At 35.4% G+C, this 25,159-nt stretch overlaps 1 protein-coding gene and 1 long non-coding RNA gene across 7 annotated transcripts in view; one reads left to right on the top strand and one right to left on the bottom strand.

Moving 5' to 3' along the window:
• polo (Serine/threonine-protein kinase polo) overlaps positions 1-25,159 on the bottom strand; it is a 125,323-nt gene that overhangs the window by 16,483 nt on the left and 83,681 nt on the right. The window contains exon 9 of the mRNA XM_069833608.1: positions 21,828-22,074. Within this exon, the coding sequence (XP_069689709.1) occupies positions 21,828-22,074 (247 nt within the window). The remainder of the gene's footprint in view (positions 1-21,827; positions 22,075-25,159) is intronic.
• The window catches only part of LOC138705043 (uncharacterized), a 136,225-nt gene that overhangs the window by 56,616 nt on the left and 54,450 nt on the right, over positions 1-25,159 (top strand). The window lies entirely within an intron of this gene.

Below are 25,159 nucleotides of genomic sequence, written 5' to 3'. Positions count from 1 at the left end.
AACGTGCTGCCACTGCAACACAAGTACCTTTATGCTCAAGGTCGAATGTGTGAGAAACAGTAATGGCAATGATGAAGTGAATGGAATGGGGATGCAAGATAATGAGCACCAAGTCAATAGCCATAAATGCCTTCAGTTCAGTACAACTGTTGGTTGTGAGTGGTGGTTGTTTAAGAGTCTTATAATACTTTTTCTTAGGCCTAGACTAATCTTTCTATTGACTGGTTGTGAAATAATATCGATTTTTGTGCATCAGATGTACAGACGTAGACAAATTATTAACAAAATTGACGATTTTTATGATATTTTGTTTACAAAATTTGACTTTTCAATTTAGACTACAGTTGACAATTTTGGATATTTCCATCATTACAGTAGAGAGAAATATGCAAAAATGTCAACTGTAGTTCAAATTGAGGAGTCAAGTTTTGTAAAAATATATAATAAAAATCTTAAATTTTGCTAATAATTTGTAAATTAGCAAAAATGTCAACTGCATTGAAGAGTCAAATTTTGTAAAAATATAAAACAAAAATCTTCAGTTTTGCTAATAATTTGGAAATATCCAAAATGTCAGCTGTAGTCCAAGTTGAAGAATCGAATTTTGTAAAAATATACAAGAAAAATCTTCAGTTTTGCTAATAATTTGCAAATATGCGAAAATATCAAATGTAGTCCAAATTGAGGAGTTAAATTTTGAAAAATATGCAACACAAATCTTCAATTTTGCTAATAATTTGGAAATACACAAAAATGTCAACTGTAGTCTAAATTGAAGAATCATATTTTGTAAAAATATATAATAAAAATGTTCAATTTTGCTAATAATTTGTCCACGTCTGTACCAGTACATGTGATTTAATAATACTGTGAATGTTTTAGTCAATAAAAAAGTGTTTTTAATTCATTAACACACATTAATTTTAATTTTTTAAGGCATTATTCACATTACAATTCCCGCGTCGCACACTAATACTGGTTTCCCTCCTTCCCATTCTACTACGAATAATGCAAATTGACCCTGCTTGTTCACACACACCCCCGTTATATGAAAGCTGATCACTGAAAGTTTATGCAACCAATCATTGCCATTTTAATTTTTTCTTTACATAATGGTTGCATGGTATATTTTCACTCACTTTGAATGCTCAATTCAGAAGTTCGATATTTTGTTACATCTTGTTGAGATGTCAGATATAGAAGTTGCAAGTGCAGATTTTATTGTTATGGGATTGTATTATTTGCAGAAAAAGAAAATTAAAAAGCTGGTGGCCAACAAATCTATATAACGACAGAAATATTCATGCTGCATTGATTTTATTCAACACTAGACATACCTATGCGCTTTGCTGCACTTGTTAGAAACATAATTACATACTGTAATTAAAATAGTTGTTTTCTAACGCCAGGCGTTTGACAATAAAGTCATTTGACCTCTTGCACCCCAATATTTTTCAAAGATATTATCATGGCCAGCCACTGAAGCACAGATTTTGAGGTGTTCCGAATCCTTTCTTGGTTTGAGTTGCACAATGGGCAGTTAGGGGACTGATATATTCCAATTCTATGCAGGTGTTTGGCCAAACAATCATGGCCTGTTGCCAATCTAAATGCAGCTACAGACGATTTTCGTGGTAAATTGGGAATTAACTGTGGATTATGATTCAGAGAGTTCCATTTTTTCCCCTTGAGATTGTGTTATCAAATTTTGTTGAAGTCTAAGTATGTAGATTTAATAAATCTTCTCACAGTGTAATACGTAGATTTAGTAACAGGTCTGTAAGTAGCAGTGCTGCCCTTCTTTGCTAAAGCATCCGCATTCTCGTTTCCCAGGATTCCACAATGGGATGGTATCCATTGGAATACAATTCTTTTATTGAGTGATATTAATTGAGAGAGCATTTTAGTTATTTCTGCTGTTTGAGATGAAGGTGTGTGTTTAGAGACTATTGATAGAATAGCTGCTTTGGAGTCTGACAATATAACTGCATTCTTAAATTTACTGATGTGGCATAGAAGATTCCTGAGACTTTCACTTATTGCAATGATTTCTCCATCAAAACTTGTTGTTCCATACCCAAGAGATCTATAAAGTGAGAAGAGATAGCACGTAACACCTGCACCGGCACCTTGTTCTCTGGAGATCAAGGATCCGTCAGTGTATAAATGAAGCCAGTTTTGTGGAGGGTACCTAATATTAATTGTCTCTAAAGACAATTGTTTTAGTATTTCAGTGTTTACTTCTGATTTCAGTATTTCTTCTGTTAAATTTAGATTATATTCTATATTTAATAGAGTTAAAGGGTTTGGTTTAATTTGTAGGTTTTCTTTTAAATTCGGGATATTGATTTTCTCTTTTAATTCTTGAACAATGGATATGAAACTTTTTTTGAGTTTTCAATCTACAGAGAGGACTGTATGAATGCCAATTGTTTCCTGGTAATCTAATAAGTTTTTCATATTGAATCAGTGCTTTTTCTTCTATTGTCATTTTGATGCTGTTAATATTAGTGAGGAATCTCATAGAATCTATTGAAGTAGTTTTGATTCCACCAGTAATGAGTCTGAGAGCTTGGTTTTGAACATATTCTATTTCGTTTATGAAAGGTGAAGTAATTAAAATTTCTCCGCAGTATGTCAGCACTGGCTGTATAAACATTTTGTATGTAGTGTAATTAAAATAGTAAGTTTGGTCCAGGGAACATCCGTATTTGATACAAGGATAAATCGTTTAATATGTTACTTAATTGAAATTGTATTTAAATAATTAAAATACGATCATTTTGGACCAGAGAGCACACTTTTCCTGCAAGGATAATTCCTTTAACATATTTCTTAATTGTTATTACATGCAAATAATTAAAATATGATCATTTGGTTCAAAAACATCCATTTTTGGTGCAAGGATAATAATTCGTTTAACATTTCTCCAAATTTGTCTTGACTGCATCCTTTAATAAATTACTCCAAATAATGTCAATATAGAGTGGATTGTGCACGAAGATAATTTTTATGTTAAACTTACTGTGCATTTTTTTTTTGCTAAGTTTATTTAGACACAATTTAACATATGTGGTCATGTCGTATGTTTAGAATGTGTGGGTATACCAGTAGGCCAATTTTACTCCTGTTGAGTTCCTGTTTCTGTAGTGTGTTGCAGATGGCTTGTGTTCACGTAACTGATTACAGATTTTGATTAATTTTATCCTATCTGTAATTGAGGCAGTGATGAATCATGGCATGTAAATTTCCAATCTGACATTTGCCTTTATGACTAAGGGAAACCATGAAAAACTCCAGTCAGATTGGTCGACTATATAGTTTGAACCTGTGACCTCCGGAATGCGAGTCTCAAATTCTACCGTCTGAGCCAACTCGCTCAGTTGTGCATATGTTTAGGTAAATATAGAAAATGAAAATTAGTGTGGTACATAAATATTATTTTGAGAAACACAGGAAACGAATATGGGTAAATTATGCGCACAGGAATGCCATTTCGTGACATCTTTTAAAATAATTGAGAACCAGTGAGCTTTATGGTAAAATACTTATTTATTATGTGCTGTATTTTAGTCCAGTTAAAATACTCATCTTTACGACAAAATTCTTAAAAATATTATTATGTTCTGTGGACAAAAATAAAGTGTATAAAATTAGAGTATTTTATGTGGACCAAATAAAGTTGCAATAATCAATATTTCGACAGAATATCAAGTTGTCTGTGCATAAAGATCTATTTTAATTTTACCTCAGTCATATGTAGCATACGTCCAACTAGATAAACTATAAATTTCAAATATTGAAGGAATTATCCAAATCGGTTGATTAGCTTCTGAGATTACTTCATACAAACTAGCTTCTGAGATTACTTCATACAAACACACAAACATTCTCTGTATATAATGATAAACATCAAGGCTGCCTTAAATAGACGGAGTCATTTGTTTTGATTTCGTTGTAGTCATTGTTGTCGTTTTTGCAATAATTCCTGTGACATATTTATCAATTTTCAGATTTTTGCTCTATTAAATAACTTAAATAGTGATACAGCAAATAATAAAATCTCCTATATGTAATTATATTTCTTTCTTTCGAAAATGTAAGAATTCACGATCTCCTATGTACCACTCCCATAGAATGAATAAATGTGTTTTTTCTTCCTACTGAAAACTTTTATATTTTGCACATGGGAGTTATTGCAGGAACAACGGCACTATCTGAGGCAGCTGTGAAAATGTGTTGTATTGTTATTTTAAAAATCTTGTATATCCTTAAATATCAGTCCTATCAAAATTTTTCACAGAATAAAACTTATCGGAAATCATTTTTGAAGAAACTTTTGTTATCCAACATTTTTCACAAAAATCGATAATAAGCGAGATATTTCAATTTATTTAATTCAGGCCCCCTTATAGCCCCCCTTTTAAATAAAGTATTTTGAATGCCATATAGCCTAGAATCTAAGTTACAACGAACTTAATTTATATTCCAATTTTAATTGAAGTCTGTTCAGCCATTATTGCGTGAAAAGGTAAACATCCAGACAGACAGAAAACAAACAAACATTTCAAAAAAGCGATTTTCGGTCTCAGGATGATTAATTATACATGTTAAAACCAATTATTTTTGGAAAAGCGAAAATTACCAGAAACATTTCGGTTACAAATTTATTATTAGTATAGATTTAAAAAATCAGTGGCCAATACAAAAATTTCACTCAAAATGTCATTTACCAGCTTCATTTAATCAGACCAAGATTTGCAGAAGAGGGCAGTATTTCAGAAAAACTGTATTAGTAGTGGAAAGTACAGTAGTTACTTTCCTTTTTATATTTCAGGCGACTCTCATCAGTTAACATTACTTACTTACAAATGGTGTTTAAGGAACCCGGAGGTTCATTGCTGCCCTCAGTTCCATCCTCAGAAAAATTAATCCAGTCCCTACCATTATATCCCACCTCTCTCAAATCCATTTTAATATTATCCTCCCATCTACACGTCAGCTTCCCCAAAGGTCTCCCAATACTCTAAATGCATTTCTGGATTCACCCTATGTGCTACATGCCCTGCCTAACCCAAACGCCTAGATTTAATGTTCCTAATTATCATAGGTGAAGAATACAATGTGTGCAGATCTGCAATGTGTAACTTCCTCCATTCACTTGCAACTTCATCCCTCTTTGTCCCAAATATTTTCATAAGGACCTTTTTCTCCGAGACCCGTAACATCTATTCCTCTCTCAAAGTGAGAGTCCAAGTTACACAACCATACAGGACAACTGGTAATATAACTGTTTTATAAATTCTAACTTTCATATATTTCGAGAGCAGACTGGAGGATAAAAGCTTCTCAACCGAATAATAATAGGAATTTCCCATATTTATTCTGAGTTTAATTTTCTCTTGAGTATCATTCCTACGTGCCTACTTGAATTTTTCCAAAGGTAAATTTCCAAATTTTATATTTCCATTTCGTACTATGTTCTGGTCATGAGACATAACCATATACTTTGTCTTTTCGGAGTTCATTTTCAAACCTATCTCCTTACTTGCTTCAAGTAAAATTCCTGTGTTTTCCCTAACAGTTTGTGGATTTTCTCCCAACATATTCACATCATCCGCATAAACAAGCAGCTGATGTAACCTGTTCAATTCCAAACCCTCTCAGTTTTCCTGGACTTTTCTAATGGCATACTCTAGAGCGAAGTTAAAAAGTAAAGGTGATAGTGCATCTCCTTGCTTTAGCCTGCAGTGAATTGGAAAAGTGTCAGAAACTGGCCTATATGAAATCCGCTATATGATTTAGAGTCGTTTTCTCCAAAGTAAGTTAAACTTGGGATAAATTAAACCTGTTCAAATTTTGTATTCGGTTTAAACTTGCTTCCATTTTCTCCATAAATTTCTGGCACTCATTTAGTTTAAATGATAACCCGCCTGTTTAAACTAATGTTGGCACTAGATGCTCAACGCTCCTCTTGTGTTGGCTACAGTGAACAACAATAACTGAACAATCAGAGTCAGGTAAACAGATGGAGCGTCATAGCATAGTCATACGTACTTTCAACATGTCAACTGTTTACAGACAATTAATGCTATAATCAAATCAAAGTGAACAAAGAAGAAATGCATCTACTAGTTCCACAGATAAATAAATCATTTATACTCACGTGAAGTGTTGTGTATTATTATTTAGTTAACGGTTTTCTTGAATTTATTGGAAAGCATTCTCAATTCCACTTAACTCTGATAAGCTAGATTGTACAGTAACTCATGTCTTGTGATATGTGTATTATCTGGTGGCATATGTGGACCCACTTTAATATAAAAATTAATTTCAGTTAGCATTATTTCTTTTCCTCCGAAAATCATCTCCTTTAATTTCAAGAAAACAATTTCCAGCTTTTTTAACGAGTACGGTAACCCATCAAATTAGGCCTAGGTACCTGATGTACCCAGGATCTTATAATTCTAGGGGAAATAGTACAAACATCAAAATTGTCTAAGGAATACACTATTTTTCCTCTCGATGAAAAGTCATAGGAGGTTTATTTGGTATACAGTATGTGTGTGTGTGTGTCTATATATATATATATATATATATATATATATATAAAATATACATGTAACTAACCATATATGTATCATTACATAACTTAGTAACAGTATTGAACATTTTTTCAGAATAAATAACGCAGAATGGGAATTGTAAAGAAACAGTCATAGAATTGTGAAGTTCATGAAACCTTATCACTCACAATTGTCAGTACGTTTCTGGCATCAGTAAGTGGTAGCACCTCCTCTTGTGTTAAGTACAGCTTGGCACCTCTTTGGCATTGACGAAATAAGATGGGAAACCTCATCTTGAGGAATGTTCTCCCAGTGATATCTAAGCTGAACATACAGCTGATCCAGACACTGGATGTTGTCTAGATCAGGAGATTGTGCAGGCCACTGTAGCACTTGAATATGGTGTGTTTGAAACCATTGACACCACTCCGACAACATGTGCTCTACCATTATCATGCATGTTGGAATTCAGGCCCATACTCTCCAGTGATCGGAAGCACCAAAGGTTGCAAAATGTTTTGAATATAAACATTTGCTCGCTGTGTTTCTCTTACAAGAACGAGGCCCATCTTTCTATTGGTCATTATTTCTCCCCAGATCATGATAGAAGCTCCTTGAAATTTGTGATCTCCTGTATGTTCTTAAGCCTTTCTGCGTCACCTGGTGGTCTCCATATGAGCACTCTTCTTAAGTCTGGGTGCAAACCGAAGCACGATTCATCTGTAAAGAGGATCTGTCCCCATTGATCCACTGTCCAATTTTGATGTTATTGGCACCACAAAACACAACGTGCTCGATTTCCAGGATGAATAACTAGATACCTTAAAGGTCGACGGGCATGAAGGTCTCTTTCATGCAGTCTATTTCTGATAATTTGAGTTGAAACAATTATGTTACTTATATTTTGCAAGGCACTTCTTAACATTGTGGCAGTTGAAGTTCTTTCTCTCAGGGCTCTAAGGTACAGAAATCTGTCTTGTCCTGCAGTGGTAACCCTTGGTGCTTTTCTTTTTTTTTTTTATTGGTTATTTAACGACGTTGTATGAACTACAAAGTTATTTAGCGTCGATGAGATTGGTGATAGCAAGATGGTATTTGGCGAGATGAGACTGAGGATTCACCATAATTACCTGGCATTCACCTTACGGTTGGGGAAAACCTAGGAAAAAAACCCAACCAGGTAATCAGACCAAGCGGGGATCGAACCCGCGCCTGAGTATAACTTCAGACCAGCAGGCAAGTGCCTCAACCAACTGAGCCACGCCAGTGCCTGGTGCCTTTCTTCTGGACTGCCAAATTGTTCATAATGGCTCTTGAAATTACACCTCTTCCTGTATTTAGAGCCCTTGCAGCATCAGCTTGTTCTGCCACTTTCAATTATGCCAATCGCCTTAAACATTTCATCATGGTTTAAACGATGACATTCTTCCATTATTAAAACTATTCTTAACCGTTTATTACGATTTTACAAGGTTTTTAGTTACATAATATGTTCCCTGTTAAAACACACATACTTTCCAATGTAACAATACAAAATAACAACGTTGGTTAATATGGTAACCTAGTAGAATGACAAATGACTAGTACTTTAATATTCACTTCTGTTCAGTTTCGTAACTTGGCCAATTTTCTTTATACTTCAAATTTTTTAGTTGTTCCTTAGACAATTTTGATGTATTTGTTTTTAATGTTGTAGCACAATCTAGTATATACAGTCATGAAGCTTGAGTTTATGAGGGTACTAGGAACAATAGACTGTGCAGGTACTATTTTGCATTGTCTATAATGAGGCAATAGTAGCGATTCTAGTGGTTAGCAACTACCTATGGATGCATATTTACTATGTATTGAGCTTCGTGACTGTATATACTAGACTGTGGTTGTAGTATGTGACCTAACCTAGTTAAGTAATATTCACAGGCCCTATTCTATAATTGGGCACAATGGGCAAACACCCAGAGCGAGGGAGCAAGAATAAATACTTTAAGGTAGGATTTTTAAATAATTGTTAAATACAGGCCCAATAAAAATAAATATTAATAAATGATAATTCAATCAATCAATCTTCTTAATGTATCCAGCTCTTTGCTGACAACATAAAGTTCATTATAGTCCACTGTAGTCTTTTCAGTTCTTATCTTTCACGAGAAATGGGGGGTATTTTGATCGGTGTTCATTATAGTTGCCTGTTGCTAGTAGCCAGAGTTGGGGTGTAGTCAATATAAATACTGCACGGCCGTGTCTTCTGCAATTGGTACTGATAATTTTAATTTACTTCTTTTGTGGTTATGGATGGACAATATAGAAGAACGTGTTCCAGATATTCATCATGATTATTACATCACAGACAGGTAGAAGTATCAGAAATGTGAAATCTGTGTGGGTACACCTGTGTGACACTGTGACCTGTTCTGGCTCCTGTTAAAAATGTTTGAACATGTCTGGGCAAGTTTTTGTACATTTCCAGGTCATTTGATTTCTTCTGAACGGACTGTAAAATTTTTCCTTTGTCAGAAGAGAGCCAATTGTTGATCCATCTTAATACATAAAATTGAATGTGGGTATGTATGTGTGTATGTTCTCTATACAAATCTACACGCTTTGACCGATATGTGCCAAAGTTTGCACATTTAACCTTCATAACCAGGAGAACAACATAGGCTATATTAAAATTGTGCAAATGGAAGTTAAATGAAATTAAAATATAAAAAAAATAAAAATAAATGAATCAAATATTAATTTATACTATTAAAATGCAAAATCTTCTACAGTCAATTGTTCTTTATTATTGTCTGTTGTATTCAACATCGACTTTCATGAGGCCATGGAAATTATAACACAAACTTAAATTACATTGTTGATACATCATGAAGGCTAAAATCTAGAAGAAAATTGATTAATACAGTAAGTATATTTACACAGTCCAGGACCTTATTCTGAATTTCTCGATGGAGTTGTACATAGTGAGCAGGCTGTGTTTATCCAAATAAATTTTTTGAAACCGCAAGTATTGTTATTACATAATTGAATACAATATTGAATCACCAATAGTACTATTGCGAAAAATATTGACCCACCAAAATTATGTACTGGAACGACAATTGGTGAGAAAAAACTCATGAAACATGTAATAGAAGTGACAAATTAACTTTCAAAACGAAAGGAGAAAATGTTTTTATCCCATGTATGCCTTTCGATTTTAAGCAATTGCAATTTCAATGCGATTAGCATTTTTAATGGTCATTTACAGTACCTGGCCACATTATTATAATCACTCACATTTTTACTGTACTTTACACCAGCGGTTCCCAAAGTGTGCTCCGCGGAGCCTTTAGGGCTCCGCAAATGATTTTCAGGGGCTCCGTCCGCGGAAGTTATGAAGATGACAAAAATTGCTAATTCCATCTAGTCTCTAGCGGGGAAAACGGAAACTACTTCCATCAAGCGAAAAATACTTTCTGAGAAAGTAGTCTGCGTTCTTCTTGCTACATGGAAGGATTAATATTAGGCCTACTCGTCACTGGAATTGTCTCGATCTTTCTTGCTTGCCAAGTACTCAATGATTCTCGAAATTTATTTTGTTTTATATACTGGGCAGGCAGCGTTTGTTATTCGTGGTAGGCCTACGTGAAATCTATAATCTATTGACTGTTACGTTACCTCAAAAAAAAAATATATATATACTATATATCTGAATGTTAATTTGATAGCAAATGTGTTAGCTAAACTTTCGTTGAACCAGAACTGTGGCTTAAGACGGGCTCCCTAAGACTTAAGAGTCATTAGCCATCAACCAGTGCTCAGTCAAAGGGAGATAACAACAGCTATAACCTTACTTTCAAAGAAGATAGTGCGAATTCCTGGGAATTGAGTTCGGAATTTGTTGAACATGATCCTGTCTCAGAGTCTACGATGCCTAGTGTAGAGGTATTGAAAGTAACAAACGAAAATATTGTGATTTATATTTGGACATGAGATTCAGTGAGTTTGCTGATGAACGTCCACAGTGTGTGATATGTAACAAAGTTTTTCCCAATAGTTCTATGTTCCCTGCCAAGCTTAGACGGCATTTCTCAATTAAAAAATTCACAAATAAACCTGCAGACTACTTTGAAAGAAAAAGTGACGAACTCCATGCAGTTCAGACAAAATTTCACCTCTTGTAAAAACAAACAACGAGAAAGCACCGAAAACTTCGTACTTGGTTAGACATGACCAGGCTCTTGCTGGTAAACCTCACCCTTGCTGAAACTCTTATAAAATCACTATTAGTGAAGGTAGTGAAGTGCATGGTGGACGAGAAAACTATGAACTTTATTTCCAGTGTGCCCTTATCAAATAACACTGTGCATAATCAAATCCAGAATATATGAAAAGACGTAAAAAGTATCATGATTTCCCATATCAGTTAAACGAAATTTTCGTTACAACTTGACAAATCCACGGTCTTTGCCGGATTAGCTATGTTAATGATGTTTGTGCGATATGAATTTTCAGGTTTTTTTCATGAAATATTTTGTTCTGCAGCCATTGCCATCCTCTACAAGCGATACTGAATTTTTTCCTTCTTCATTGAAAACTCGATACCGTGGAACAATTGTATTGACGTGTGCACAGATGGTGCAAAGGCCATGGTAGGTCCTGTTGCTGGCGCTATTGCAAGGATCAAAAAGTTTTAAAAACTGCACAAGTAGTCACTGTGTACTACACCAACACGCCTTCGCAACGAAAAAAGCAGGTACTAGACAACGCCGTCAAAATGATCAACTTTGTTAAGGTACGACCTTCGCAGTGTAGGCTACTTAAAATCTTGTGTGAAGATATGGGTAGTAGGCCTATACACAAGTCATTGTTAGTAATATTACACACAGAAGTGCGATGGTTGTCGCGCGGTAAAGCGTCGTCCCGATTACATGAACTTCGAACGGAAGTTTCTTAACTTTTGAATTACCAGAACAGTTTGCTAGCAGATTATTTGAATAATCAGGAATGGTTGTACAAATTATGTTACTTGGCAGACATTTAAAAAAAATGAATTCAGCACATACATACAAGGTAAACGGAAGACTATATTCGACGCTGATGACGAAATTGTCGCACTGAAGAAAAAGATGGCGTTCTACATAGAAAGTGTCGACAATAAGAATCTTACGTTTCTCACTGACTTCAATCTTTATAGAAGAAAATAACATAACAATGAATGTCTCATTCATAGCAATAATGAAAGAACACCTTGGCAATTTGCTTCAAAATATCAATTCATACTTTCCAAGGGATACTCAGGAATCTATTCTAAAGAAATATGAGTGGATTGTAGATCCATTTCCAGTGATGTCAAAACCAGCAGCCCTCACTGCTTCAGATACGAGGTCCTTATAGACATGGTTTCGAACAGCCACTGTCAGATAATTTAAAAGCGAACCATTTCTCAAATTTTGGGCTAAGTTAGAGGAGGATCTTTTGATATTAAGTTCAAAAGCTAAATTTCTCTCACTGCGTTTTGGTACTGTGTTCCTCAGTGAAACGACCTTTTCGAGGTACATGGCTACAAAAACAAAATATCGAACTTGTTTGGACACAAGACGATATGCGTCTTCAAGTGACTTCTATGACACCGGACTTTGACAAACTCTGTCGCAAGAAACAGGCACATTCTTCACATTAACTTCGGGTGTACGTGTAACATTGTAACATTTTTTAAATATCTTAACTACTTGTTAATATCATTTTGTAGATTTAAATAAATTATATCCAGTATTTTTTTACTATTGTTTCCTTTATTAATATACAGGGACATCATTTTATTTTTACTAATATTTTTAATATGAACCTGTCTATATCTTTGGATTAAAAGTTTAGAACCGGAAATACCGCTTGCTCCCCCTTCCAAGACTGGAGTTCGATGATACTGGCGTAAAATACAAATCACTTTACTAGGTATAGGAGGGAAGAAAAATAGTTCATCCATTTATGTAAACTAGAAAATATCGCAATTTTGAGTTTGATAATTTTCATTAGGTTTTTGTTTAATCAAAATACAGTACTGTATTAACACTTAGGGTTTTTACTCACGAATTGATCTATCCATTCGGACTTATTAATTATACAGTGTCTATTGTACTGTTACAGCACATTAGCATACAATATAGAGAATGAAGTTAAATTGAAAAATAATCATAATATGGATATTTAAACACATTTTTGAAAATGGTGGCCGTTCATTTCGATACAGGCTTCAGTTATTTTGTGCATATTATCGCACTATAGACTATTGTACCTAATTCCAATTATCAGTTTCGTCCTTCGCACGAGTAACTCATGTTGAAATAATTCTATACCTACTCTATAAACGAGTACCTTACGTACTGTAAATTTAATCTTCACTTCTCCCCGATCCGAAAAGATAAAATTACTCAGAAATGCTATCTACTGTCCGTTTAAGTGGTTTTGTCGCAGTGTCGTAGAAAGGGGGGGGGGAATCACGTGACAGTTAATTACTTAACGAGGTCCTTTTAGTTAAGTTATTTTAAACAGTTGTATAATATGTAGACGTCCAATTCCTAACAGAAATTAATGTTCTCAGAAAAGAGCTAAGACAGCCCAGCTACTAGACTTTACAGAGGGGCGAACAGAAGCAGGTGGGGGAAACCGGGATGCGACGTAGGCAAACGGACGACAGTAGGCCTACCTGTGCGAAAATATGATTCAATATTGAAAGCTCTTTCGTCACAGGAAAACGCGAACATATTTCTGGAACATACTATACTCACTAACTCAGTACTGCATACGCGGCCTCGGTTCTGTGTGGAGAACGGTTGGAAGTTTAGTAGTATACGGGGTGGGAGTGAAGTACATTCAAAAACTGAGGTACAATAAAAATTGAAGTAAAAATAAAATGATGTCCCTGTATATATTCATACTTCCGTTAATGTATCGTGTGAAATATGCTTCATAGAACGTAGACAGATAAAACTAAAAAGTAAACATTTCTTGGGGCTCTACGAGAAACGTTTGCTTCAAAAAGGGCTCCGTGGCTGAAAAAGTTTGGGAACCGCTGCTTTACATATTGCTTCCTCGTTTCCTTTCTTAAGCAGAATTCACATTACATATTTAATTTTTAAACAATATTAAGTAAAATTACAATTATAACAATGTTAATTCAAGCAATATTGATAAATAACCAACCACACCTCATTTTTACAGAAATTTCAGTATTTCGTACGAACTCCTCTGGCTTTAATTACAGCTTCAATTCTCTTTGTCATGCTTACAATACACTTCTGTATTATTTCCTGGATCCTCTCATTGTGATTCCAAACATGTATCAGCCTTTCAATAAGTCGAACTCTGGTAGTAATACATTTTTTTGCCATCTCTCTTTTTACAATGGCCCAGATGTTCTCAATGGGATTCAAGTCCAGTGAGTTTCCTGGCCATGGCAAAAGTAGAATGTTTTTGGAAGCCAGAAACGTTTTGACTCTCCTAGCAGTGTGGCAAGGTGCACCATCTTGCATAAAAATATATTTTTCCCCATTTGGGAACCATTCGTTCAGCTGAGGGATAAACCTGTTGTTTCATTGTTCCCTGAACAATGTAGAGTCGTCCTGAACCTTTGCCTGATACCACAGACCATATCATGATTGAAATTGGATGTTTAACTGTGTTAACCGGGCATCCAGGAGCAAAATTTTCTCCCTTTCGTCGACGAACAAAAATAGCTTTGTCCATCAAACACTGAAAGGTTGATTCATCGGAGAAGCAAACCTGAAAATTGTCAAAGAAACTGATAAAAACTCGGTATTTAATACTTAAAGACAAAATTTAGAGTTTTTATCAGTTTCTTTGACAATTTTCAGGTTTGCTTCTCCGATGAATCAACCTTTCAGTGTTTGATGGACAAAGCTCTTTTTGTTCCGTCGACGAAAGGGAGAAAATTTTGCTCCTTTATGCCTGGTTAAACCAGTTAAACATCCAATATCAGTCATGATATGATCTGTGATATCAGGCAAATGTTCAGGACGACTCTACATTGTTCAGGGAACAATGAAACAAGATCAATATATGCAGGTATTGGAAAACAGGTTTATCCCTCTGCTGAACGAATGGTTCCCAAATGGGGAGAAATATATTTTTATGCAAGATGGTGCACCTTGCCACACTGCTAGGAGAGTCAAAACGTTTCTGGCTTCCAAAAACATTCCACTTTTGCCATGGCCAAGAAACTTACCGGACTTGAATCCCATTGAGAACGTCTGGAACCATCATAAAAAGAGAGATGGCAAAAAAATGTATTACTACCAGAGTTCGACTTATTGAAAGGCTGATACATGTTTGGAATCACAATGAGAGGATCCAGGAAATAATACAGAAGTGTATAGTAAGCATGACAAAGAGAATTGAAGCTGTAATTAAAGCCAAAGGAGGTCGTACGAAATACTGAAATTTCTGTAAAAATGAGGTGTGGTTGGTTATTTATCAATATTTCTTGAATTAACATTGTTATAATTGTAATTTCACTTAATATTGTTTAAAAATTAAATATGTAATGTGAATTCTGCTTAAGAAAGGAAACGAGAGTTCAAATGAGGAAGTAATATGTAAAGTATAGTAAAAATGTGAGTGATTATAATAATGTGGCCAGGTACTGTATTAAAATGAAACTCAAGCACAGTCGCTCAAAGTTGCAGACATTAACTTAAAACCTACGTGATTTTCACATTTTCAACTATATTTTATACAAAGGAGTGAAAAAAAAAAAAAAAAAAAAAAAAAACATTTTACACATATCAAAAAGCACTTAAATGATACTTTTGTCATGTTGCTAATGTAGTATGGGACTGTACGTAAGCCCACTGAAAATAACACTAAGTTATATTAATTCTGAGATATACATATTGTTATTCCTGTCCGAAAATTTATTACTGCGAAATTCTATCAGTATAACCACGTTACCAATGTAGTATGTTATGTGTTGTGGAAAGAACAATCTCTTAATTTCTAAAATACTGGCATACGTCTCTCAGAATATTAGTCTTTATATTTAAAAAAATGACTTATTGCGATTTTATATTGTATCTGTATTATGTGTATATAAATAATATAATTAATATATTCTGAAATTGTGAGATACAATTTCTCAAGTCGTTAAAAAAACTGGGTATTATATAAGCGAGCATACAGCGATCAAGGGGTAAAAAAATTCTTACAATATAAATTAATTATACAGGGTGTTTCAAAAATACGGGGCATAATTTCAGGTATGTATTTCCCACGTGTAGACAATCAAAATAGTTCATTACAACATGTGTCCGGAAATGCTTTATTTCCGAGTTATGGCCTTCACAACATTGAAATTCACCGGAACGTTTTTCTTTCCGCAGGTCGTTGTCATTACAGAAGATGTTCAAAATGTCCACCTCCTGCTTGAATACAGACCTCACATCGATGTCTCATTGACCTGCGAACACGATCCCAAACTCCAGGAGTATTGCGTATGTCCTCAGAATATGCCACAATTCGATTCCGAAGGGATGCCAAATCAGGCACCAGAGACGAATAAAGCAATGATTTTAAATGGCCCCACAAGTAGAAATCGAGAGAATTCAGATCAGGTGAGCGTGGAGGCCAAGCAATTGGACCACTTCTACCTATCCATCGATCAGGAAACCTTCGATCCAAGTACCAGCGAGCCGTACGACTGAAGTGTGCAGGAGCGCCATCATGCAAGAAGTGAATGTGTTGACGATTGATCAATGGAGTGTCTTGTAAAACATGAGGTATGGTGTTTTCCAGGAAGTTTGTGTACGCCTGCCCCGTAAGTCTGTTTACAAGTACATGGGGTCCAACTAATCGATCACCAATGATACCGGCCCACATGTTGAGGGAGAACCGCACCTGGTGATGAGATGGAACAGTTGCACGTGGGTTTTCATACTCCCATACATGCTGATTGTGGAAATTTGTTATGCCATCTCGTGTGAACTGTGCTTCATCTGTAAATAATACTAAGACAGGAAAGTTCGGATTTACACCACACTGCTGCAAGAACCACTGACAGAACCTAACTCGTGCAGGGTAATCTGCTGGTGACAGGGCCTGTACACGTTGCAAATGATAAGGATACAATTGATACTCTTTCAACAGTCTCCAGACAGTCGTATGAGGAACATTGACTTGCAACGCTACCCTTCGTGTGCTGATAGAAGGAGTCATGTTCACAGCCTCCAGAATCCCCTCCTGTACTTCTGGAGATGTAGATCTTGGTCGTCCCCTTCCCAAATCAGGAGAGTTAAATTTTCCATACTCGCACAGACGGTAATGGAGACATACAAATGTCTTCCGATCTGGACATTGTCGCTGTGGGTACCTCTCCTGGTACAAACGATGAGCCAGCGCAGCATTGTCATCCGCCTCACCGTACATGAAGTGTATCTCTGCCAGCTCTTGATTTGAATACATGTCGCACAGTCTAACGCTTACACAACACTGAATGTAACCTTCACCTCGGAATGAACTGTCAGAGTGCCCTCTTAATGTCTCCTTTGACGGCAACGACCTGAGGAAAGAAAAACGTTCCAGTGAATTTCAATGTTGTGAAGGCCAAAACTCGGAAATAAAGCATTTCCGGACACATGTTGTAATGAACTATTTTGATTGTCTACATGTGGGAAATACATACCTGAAATTATGCCCCGTAGTTTTGAAACACCCTGTATACATATATATTGATTCTGATATGACCGATAAAGTTACATGAAATGTATGTCAGAACAGCATAGATCAATGTACAGATCTTATCTCTGCTTCTGTGCAACGTCACATTTGCGGTGAGGAGGAAAGGAGACTGCAAAAAGGTAATGATTTTTAACACGCTGACTCCCACGACTAAGATAAGCCATTTGAAATTGAATAGTCACTGACCGGCAGAGATAAAATATAAGATCTATAGAACACTGAGTTAACGTTAAGTGGGCCGAGGGATGCGTTTTTGTTTTGCTGAACGTCAAGGCAATGCTGGAGGTGTGCTGCGGACAAGAAAGATTGGGCGAGAGCTGGAGGAGAGGCCAGGGTACTCCATGGAGAATGAAAATCTAAGCAATACTAACTCATTTAAAGTTTGTCTGGCTGTAGCCTGTATATATTTTCGTTTGGTTTTATTTTATTTATAGTTTAATTTTTCTATTACTTTATTTGTATTTCTGGAGATGTGAAAGAGAAGATCTGGAAAAAAACACACACAAACACACACACGCACGCACGCACGCACGCACGCACACACACACACACACACACACGGAGAGAGATTATGACATACCCCTAGAACCAGTAAATTGGAACCATCCTGCACAAGATAAGTCTATCATAGGAACTCAGGACAACACAACCTACGCAATAGAAATCTACACAGATGGGAGCAAGACAGAAGACAAAGTAGGAGCAGCTGCAGCAATATTCCAAAAAGAGGAACTCATCTGCCAGTTGAAGTACAGATTACATGCAAGATGCTCTAACAATCAGGCCGAGCAAGTTGCGATCTGGAAAGCACTACAGGAACTACAGAGAATGGAGAAGATACCAGATGAAGAGCGAGTGGCAGCTGTGTATACTTTCAGCAACATCACAATATCCTTGCTGAAGAGAAACACAAAGCACAACACACTAATAGCTCACATTCATAAGACTCTTTCTGCACTACAACAGAGAAACTGGACAATCCATTTTGGCTGGGTTAAGGCCCATGCTGGCTTGTATGGAAACGAACTCGCTGACAGACTGGCAAAAGCAGCATCCACGGGAGGTGAAATTATATACAAGAAAATCCCAAAATCGACAATCAAATCAGAAATATCACGATTAGGACTTCAGAAATGGCAAGAATGTTGGAATAATACCACAAAAGGAGCGCTGAGCAAAGCATTTTTCCCTTCCGTCATGGACAGATTAAAAACAAAACTCCCGGTAACGCCGGAATTCACTGCCATTGTGACAGGTCACGGGAAAACCAATTCATATTTACACCGCTTCCATCTCAAAGATGATCCAGCCTCCACATGCCACAGAGGACAACAAACTGTGAACCATCTAATCTACGAATGTCCCAATATGACAAATCAAAGAACAATCCTCATAAAAGAGATATCACAAAATGGAGGAATCTGGCCAGTCACTAATCAGCAATTAACATCCAGGCACCTATGAGCATTTCGGAAATATATTCAATCCATGAACATCTAGAACAAACCATCACACCATCACTAAATAACTCCGCACATAATAACTCTCCAAAAAACAGAACAATAAAATAATAAGTATTCCAAAAACAATTGTATTCTATAAATAGCGTCACAAACGTACTGTATGTATTTATTACATGATCCCAATTGTAAATATCAAATTGTACATTTTGTCATAACATTTCATTTGAGATCATTTGGTAAATATATATACTCAATTAACTTGTAGATACACAATAATGGAATCAATTATAAAATAGCAATAAGATAAACAAATTGTAAATATAGAATATAAGAAAACAGATGGTTAAGCAGATATAAAATTCAGGTAGTCGATCTTACAAACAAATATAATCTAAGGGTAAAAGAATAATAAAATTGTACATATGGCTCACTTTAGATACAATGTAGATATTTCAAGTTTTTTTTTTAGGTAGGCTATAAATGAAAAAATTGGCAAAGATGAGATGTACTCATTTTCATATTATGGAAACATGTAAGATAATTATCAGGAATATTGTAATTTTAAATGTAAATAACCCAAGGCATATATATAGAAATTTCAAGCTTATAAGTAGAGGATTAAAATTAGTTAAGGTGATGGGCAAATTCAACTCTCATATTATGAAAAAAGGAAATTGTAGCATATTATTGTAATACCATTGTAATATTGTATTGTAATTGTTCAGTATAATCCATGTAATATTACTATGTAATGGGGCATGCAGTTGATGTTCTCAATAGAATAAAAAAAAAAAACACACACAGACACACAAAATAAGAAAATACTATGAACACATTGTGTGGCTGGATGAAACGTGACTTAACAGCAATCACACTGTCAGCAGAGGGTGGACTGACGACTCCAATGAGGGAACAATGGATGTGCTGAAGGGGAAGAAAATTCTGCTACATGCAGTTTCCACTTGTTGGTTGTTCCCAATTGTTACCTCTTTCTTTACCATGAGGAGCTGAACCAAGAAACATGTAGTAAGTGGTTGCAGGAGTATTAAAAAATCTGACCCAGACATCTGTTATAGTAATGCACAATGCCAGTTACCATTCTGTTATTTGAAATAAGGCACATATGACGGCTACAAGGAAAGGTGATACAATTCAGTGGCTCTTGCATCACAATGCACGAACAACACATGATGACATGATGAAAAAGGAATTACTCAAGCTTGTGCACCATTTCAAACTGTGACATTGCTGAGAAAATGGCCAAAAAATTGTTAGACTCCCTCCCTACCACTGCCATTTTAGCCCTATTGAACTGATTTGGTCTCAGAGAGTTATGATGCTCGAAACAACAATGACTTTATCATGTTGACTGTAACGAAGCTGACCAAGGATGTAATAGATGCCATCATGCCTGAAAATTAGAGAAACGGTATATATGACATAAAGACAAAAAACGAAGACACATGGAAAAATGAGGGTTTGCAGCAGGGAAATATTGAAAGCATTACCGTAGCTTTGGGGGATTCCAGCACATCTTCAGATCACGACAGCTATGGTGATGATGACAGTGACCCATAGATGACCCATTGCAGTGAAATCCTTCTTTTAAACCAAATTTATAATTTCATGCAATTTATATCTTATCTTTTCTTCCTCCTATGTGGCATCTAAGCAAAGGTTGTTTAATTCTATATGCTTTACCTATAAAGTAGCCTTCTTTATTTCCGTGATTTATTATTATTATTTACTTGGCTTGGTTTTGATGTGGGCTGGACTCGGGACAGGTCCATACACTGAGGAACAGTTTGGCCCATTGTGCGCCCTTATATGCAATGTTTGTCCAAGTCCAACTGGTGGTCTAGGTGTCATTTGTGAATCCAATGGTGACAAGTGGGCCATTCTGCCTCAGCCCCTGATAGAGCCAGGTCCCGTCTGCGTAAGAGTAGCCTGATGAGGCTCAAGCCCTTCCTATATCAGCATCAGAAACCCATACTATCTCCAGGACTTCACCATAGCCTATTATTATAGTTTATTTAATTGGAACTGCTTTACATGAAATTTCAATAGCATTTTTTGATATGTTCAATTTATGTGTAGACTAGAGAGAGCTAAACATTCTTCCAGTGATATCTGCCGCAGGATTTGGCAATGCTCTTGCAGTTGCTCCTCAAAACATCAATCACCTTCTCCCATCGCATATACAGAAAGTTCGCTTACATATTGTAGGTGGCATTCTACCAGCATGAAGGCTATATAACATGCGGCAAACTGTCTCCCACATGCTCAGCAGTTCAGTTCAGTCTCTCTGTAGGAGTGGTTGTGTTGACGTAAGATTGTGTGTTATTCTTTTGATTGTATTAGTGAAGTGTTCAGATTAGTTTGCTCACATGACACCATATTACATTACAGCAAAGGATTTTCATGGTAGAGACTTCTCTGAAAAAGAGTGATTGCAGAAAGATAAAAAGAAGATTTGCAAGAAAATTTCCTAATGTTACCGTTTCACATAGCAACACCATACACAACCTGGTTCAAAATTGAGAGAAACGGGGTCTGTACTGAATAAAAGCAGCGAAAGACCAAAGTGCATACTTACTGAGGAAAAATTAAATGAAATAGGAGAAAGACTAGAGACAGAAATCTCTCCATCGTCTCACGCAAGAAACTAATGTGTCTAAAACCATAGAATATGAAGCCACTAAAATTCTTAAATCCTTAAGAGATATCAGATGTGTTACAGCAGACGAACATCATTTCCAACACCTCTTATAAAAAGTTAAGTTCAGTAATAATAAAACTTATGAAAGAGCAGGAAATGGTTTGTCGTGTGTTGCATAGCCTTTGTGCCAGTTGCATGCTGCCAGGTCGACCTACATTAAGTAAGAAAATGCTCTGTACTATAGATTTTTTTAAATGATGTATAAAGAAAGTATGGTGATTCCAAAACAATACAGCACTTCGTTAGCAACCCCCATTTGTGTATCATACAAGGATACAATCTGTCAGATGGACAGCAACAATCTATTCTAAATTAAACTAGAATATAGAACAGAAATGTTATCACCTGAAGTGTTCCATTAGTAAGGAGCATCACAACAGCAGATGATGTTCGGAACCACTGAGTCAAGTAGGGAACTCTACTAAGAGAGTCACATTCTCGCACAGGAACAGTTGCACCTGCCTTTACAAGGTGTTCGCTCATATAACGGCGGAAATATGATAAAAGTTTCATCTTCTTATCCAGTGTGTCAGGGTATTCCTCCATTAGGTAATAAAACTCTTTTCCTTCACGCGTTATATACTGAACATTTCTGGAACACATACACAATATTTTAGAATACATTTTGCATATAATGATGGGTCATTCCACGTCAAATCAAACAGTGCTGTCCACCATGTAGTCAGCAATGTTCGTGATTTCATTTTGAGAGAATATGTTATCCATACTTATTATGACTCTACAACATATTTGAATGAGGGGAAAACATTACAGAAGTTCTGTCAAATTAAAATTCTAAATAAATGATTTTACAGAAAACCATTGCTAAACATCTCAGAGATATAAAACATGGTACAAAAGTCCAATTTATTATGCCAAGTATGCTGGATATGACAATTCCCACATTTATTAATATATCTCAAATATTTGCAATAATATATAGAGTGATCTAAAAATTAAAAAAGAGCTGGAAATGGCTTTAGACTTTATAGAAAAAAATAAAGATTTGTGGACTTTTGCTTCATTGTGGGTACAGTATATTTTAACTCAATGGCATAATACACTTCTTGTGCCTGCATTGACACTGATATATTGACCTGTTGGACCATGATCATGGCCTTCTATGTTTGTCTATATTAATTTTGTTATCATAACCTTAAAACAGTAGTTCATTAGAAATGTTGTATCATATTATGATGTTATATTACAGGTAGGTGGTGCATAAGGTGAAAATATGGGTGGAAAGAAGTTTTATGATAACTGTTCTCTTGGAAACTAACTACAAAGTTAATGTCACCTACAGATACATGTAAGAAAAAAATGGTTTTAAAAATTTTAATAACTTCAAGCCTGAAGAGAAGGAAGTTATATTGTTACGATATGCGCCTTTGACAGTTGATGAGAAAACAGCAACTATTTGCATTCATCATGAAAAACTGTTACTTTCTAAGTATCATGCATACCAAACTTCGTGCTGTGATCATTTCAAAATATATAAAAGGTATGTTAAAAAAGGTTTAAAAGAGAATATCCCTTGATACTGTCAAATAATTTAAAGAGGATGAAAGCACACTGTTCATTAAGCTAGGCCAAAAATTGTGAACATTTTGCAGAAACAAGATTAATAAAGATATACAAACAAAATCGTTACAAGAGGTTCCTGCAGATAGTAATGATATTTCAAATCAATCTGATGTAAGTACCTAACGCTGTAAGTTGTAAGGAAAAAAATCAATGAATCTATTACAATGTTGGAATGTTCGCCTATCAAACTGCATGGAACTGGTAAAAAGAAAAACTAAGCTATGGCAGAAGTAAGTTATCTCAAAGGATGTTGTAACCTCAAAAATAGTCAAAGTTCTTGATGTTTTCCAAGTACTTCATTTACTGAAGGTATGGATGATAAAAGTACACCAGCTTGTACAAGTTGTGGAGTTCTGACTGTTCTAATAGGAGAAATAATGGCTTACAACTCGTGCCAGCCTACAAGCCACAGTGACTAATCACATTTTATCCCCAGAAGATCTGTATAACTAGACTAAAGACAATGTTTTGAGCATTACTTTCTTTTACAAAAGTGATGAAGAAATCCAGACCCATGCCCAAAAATATGGAAACAGATTCAAGCATGCTGAAAGAGTTCATGGTACCAGAAGTCATCACAGATTTGTTTCAATAAACACAATGGAACTAAGGATGTCTTCAGATGAAGAGTGACAGATGAAACTCCAATTTGATGCAGTTGATACTTAACAGTAGGGAAGTATATTGCAGTAATGTATGATAAACAATAGTATAATGGATGCATTCTGTTGCGTGAAGAAGCATACATTCTTGTCAAGTTCATGAATAGGGAAGGTGACAGTGAACCTACCTTTGCATGGTCAAAAACAGAAAGCAGATGCCATATTCCCTTTCATCATGTTCTTTGTGAAGTACCGGCACCAGTTTCGTCAGTTTATTGCAGTAGTGGATGGCAGTATAGGTTTACAACTTCAATTATTCATTTCTACATTTCAAGACTGTTGAAATAAGAGTTTAAGGTACCATATGTGTAACATTTCTTTCAGGTTTAAATGATTACATCAATATTCAAGGATTATTATGTTCCAAAAATGACCTAGAGTGCCAATTTCCATTCTTTTTTTTCATCTATTTGAGGAGTACGCTTCTTAATTTTTTTTATATAGGGTAAACCATACGGTTATTTGCCACTTGAACTTTGATGCATTATTATAAGGCAGGAAGTACAAATAATTAATTAATATTTTGCCAGATGGTAGCAGCAAGTTTTCTTATTTGGTAGTTACTTTAATTTTCAACAACAGATAGAACTGTGAGATGAAACAGATGTTTCTGCAAAACATACGTTCCCAGGCTTTGGTTTCTTGTGAAATTCTTAAGAGCTGTGTTGTAGTTGAGTCGTAATAATTACTGTTTATTTTAACTGGTATTCATTATTATTCCAATTATGAGGTAAGTACATCTCTATTTTCACTTTACACTTATAAAACGTAATAAAATAAAATCCCTAAATTTTGAAAATTTACTGGCTAATAACTGTTTAATTATAACGCATTTTTCAGTTATTGGCCAGATTTTGAAAATTTACTGGCTAATAACTGTTTAATTATAACGCATTTTTCAGTTATTGGCCACCCCGGCCAATAACTGTAGTTATAAAATAATTTAAAAAATCAATTATTTTCCTTCATTTAACTTATTTAATGCCACTATTTCACTAGTATTTTTATTTTGAGTCCATTAAATGTGTGCATAGTTATTAGCCACGTGCCCAATAACTGTCTTAATGGGTGGCCAATAACTATTCTTATTAATTTTATACCCTGCTTAGGTATTTTTAAGATTCCAAAATGGGCTGACTATAAGCCAAAGGCAATGAAGATAACATTGGAAGAATTGGAAACTCACAGGACTTCACTTAGAATCATTGCTAAAAAGTACGCTGTTCCTAAGGCAACCGTAAAAATCAAAATAAAGAATGCTAAAATGGAAAGGTGATTTGAATCTTATAGCTTAGGAGGAAATTGATAATGAGTGTTCTTAAATGTGATTTCATATCGAACACTGGATGCAGACAAGTCTCAAGCTCGTTTCCGATCTCTGATAACGAATTTGAATGACATGTGCGTCAGGAGTCACATGACAGCTGAATT

Source organism: Periplaneta americana, chromosome 8 (assembly GCF_040183065.1).
Source record: "Periplaneta americana isolate PAMFEO1 chromosome 8, P.americana_PAMFEO1_priV1, whole genome shotgun sequence".
In the NCBI taxonomy this organism is placed as follows: Eukaryota; Metazoa; Arthropoda; class Insecta; order Blattodea; family Blattidae; genus Periplaneta; species Periplaneta americana.
The sequence above is the reverse complement of the archived record's forward strand: the minus strand, read 5'-3'. Positions and strand labels throughout refer to the sequence as shown.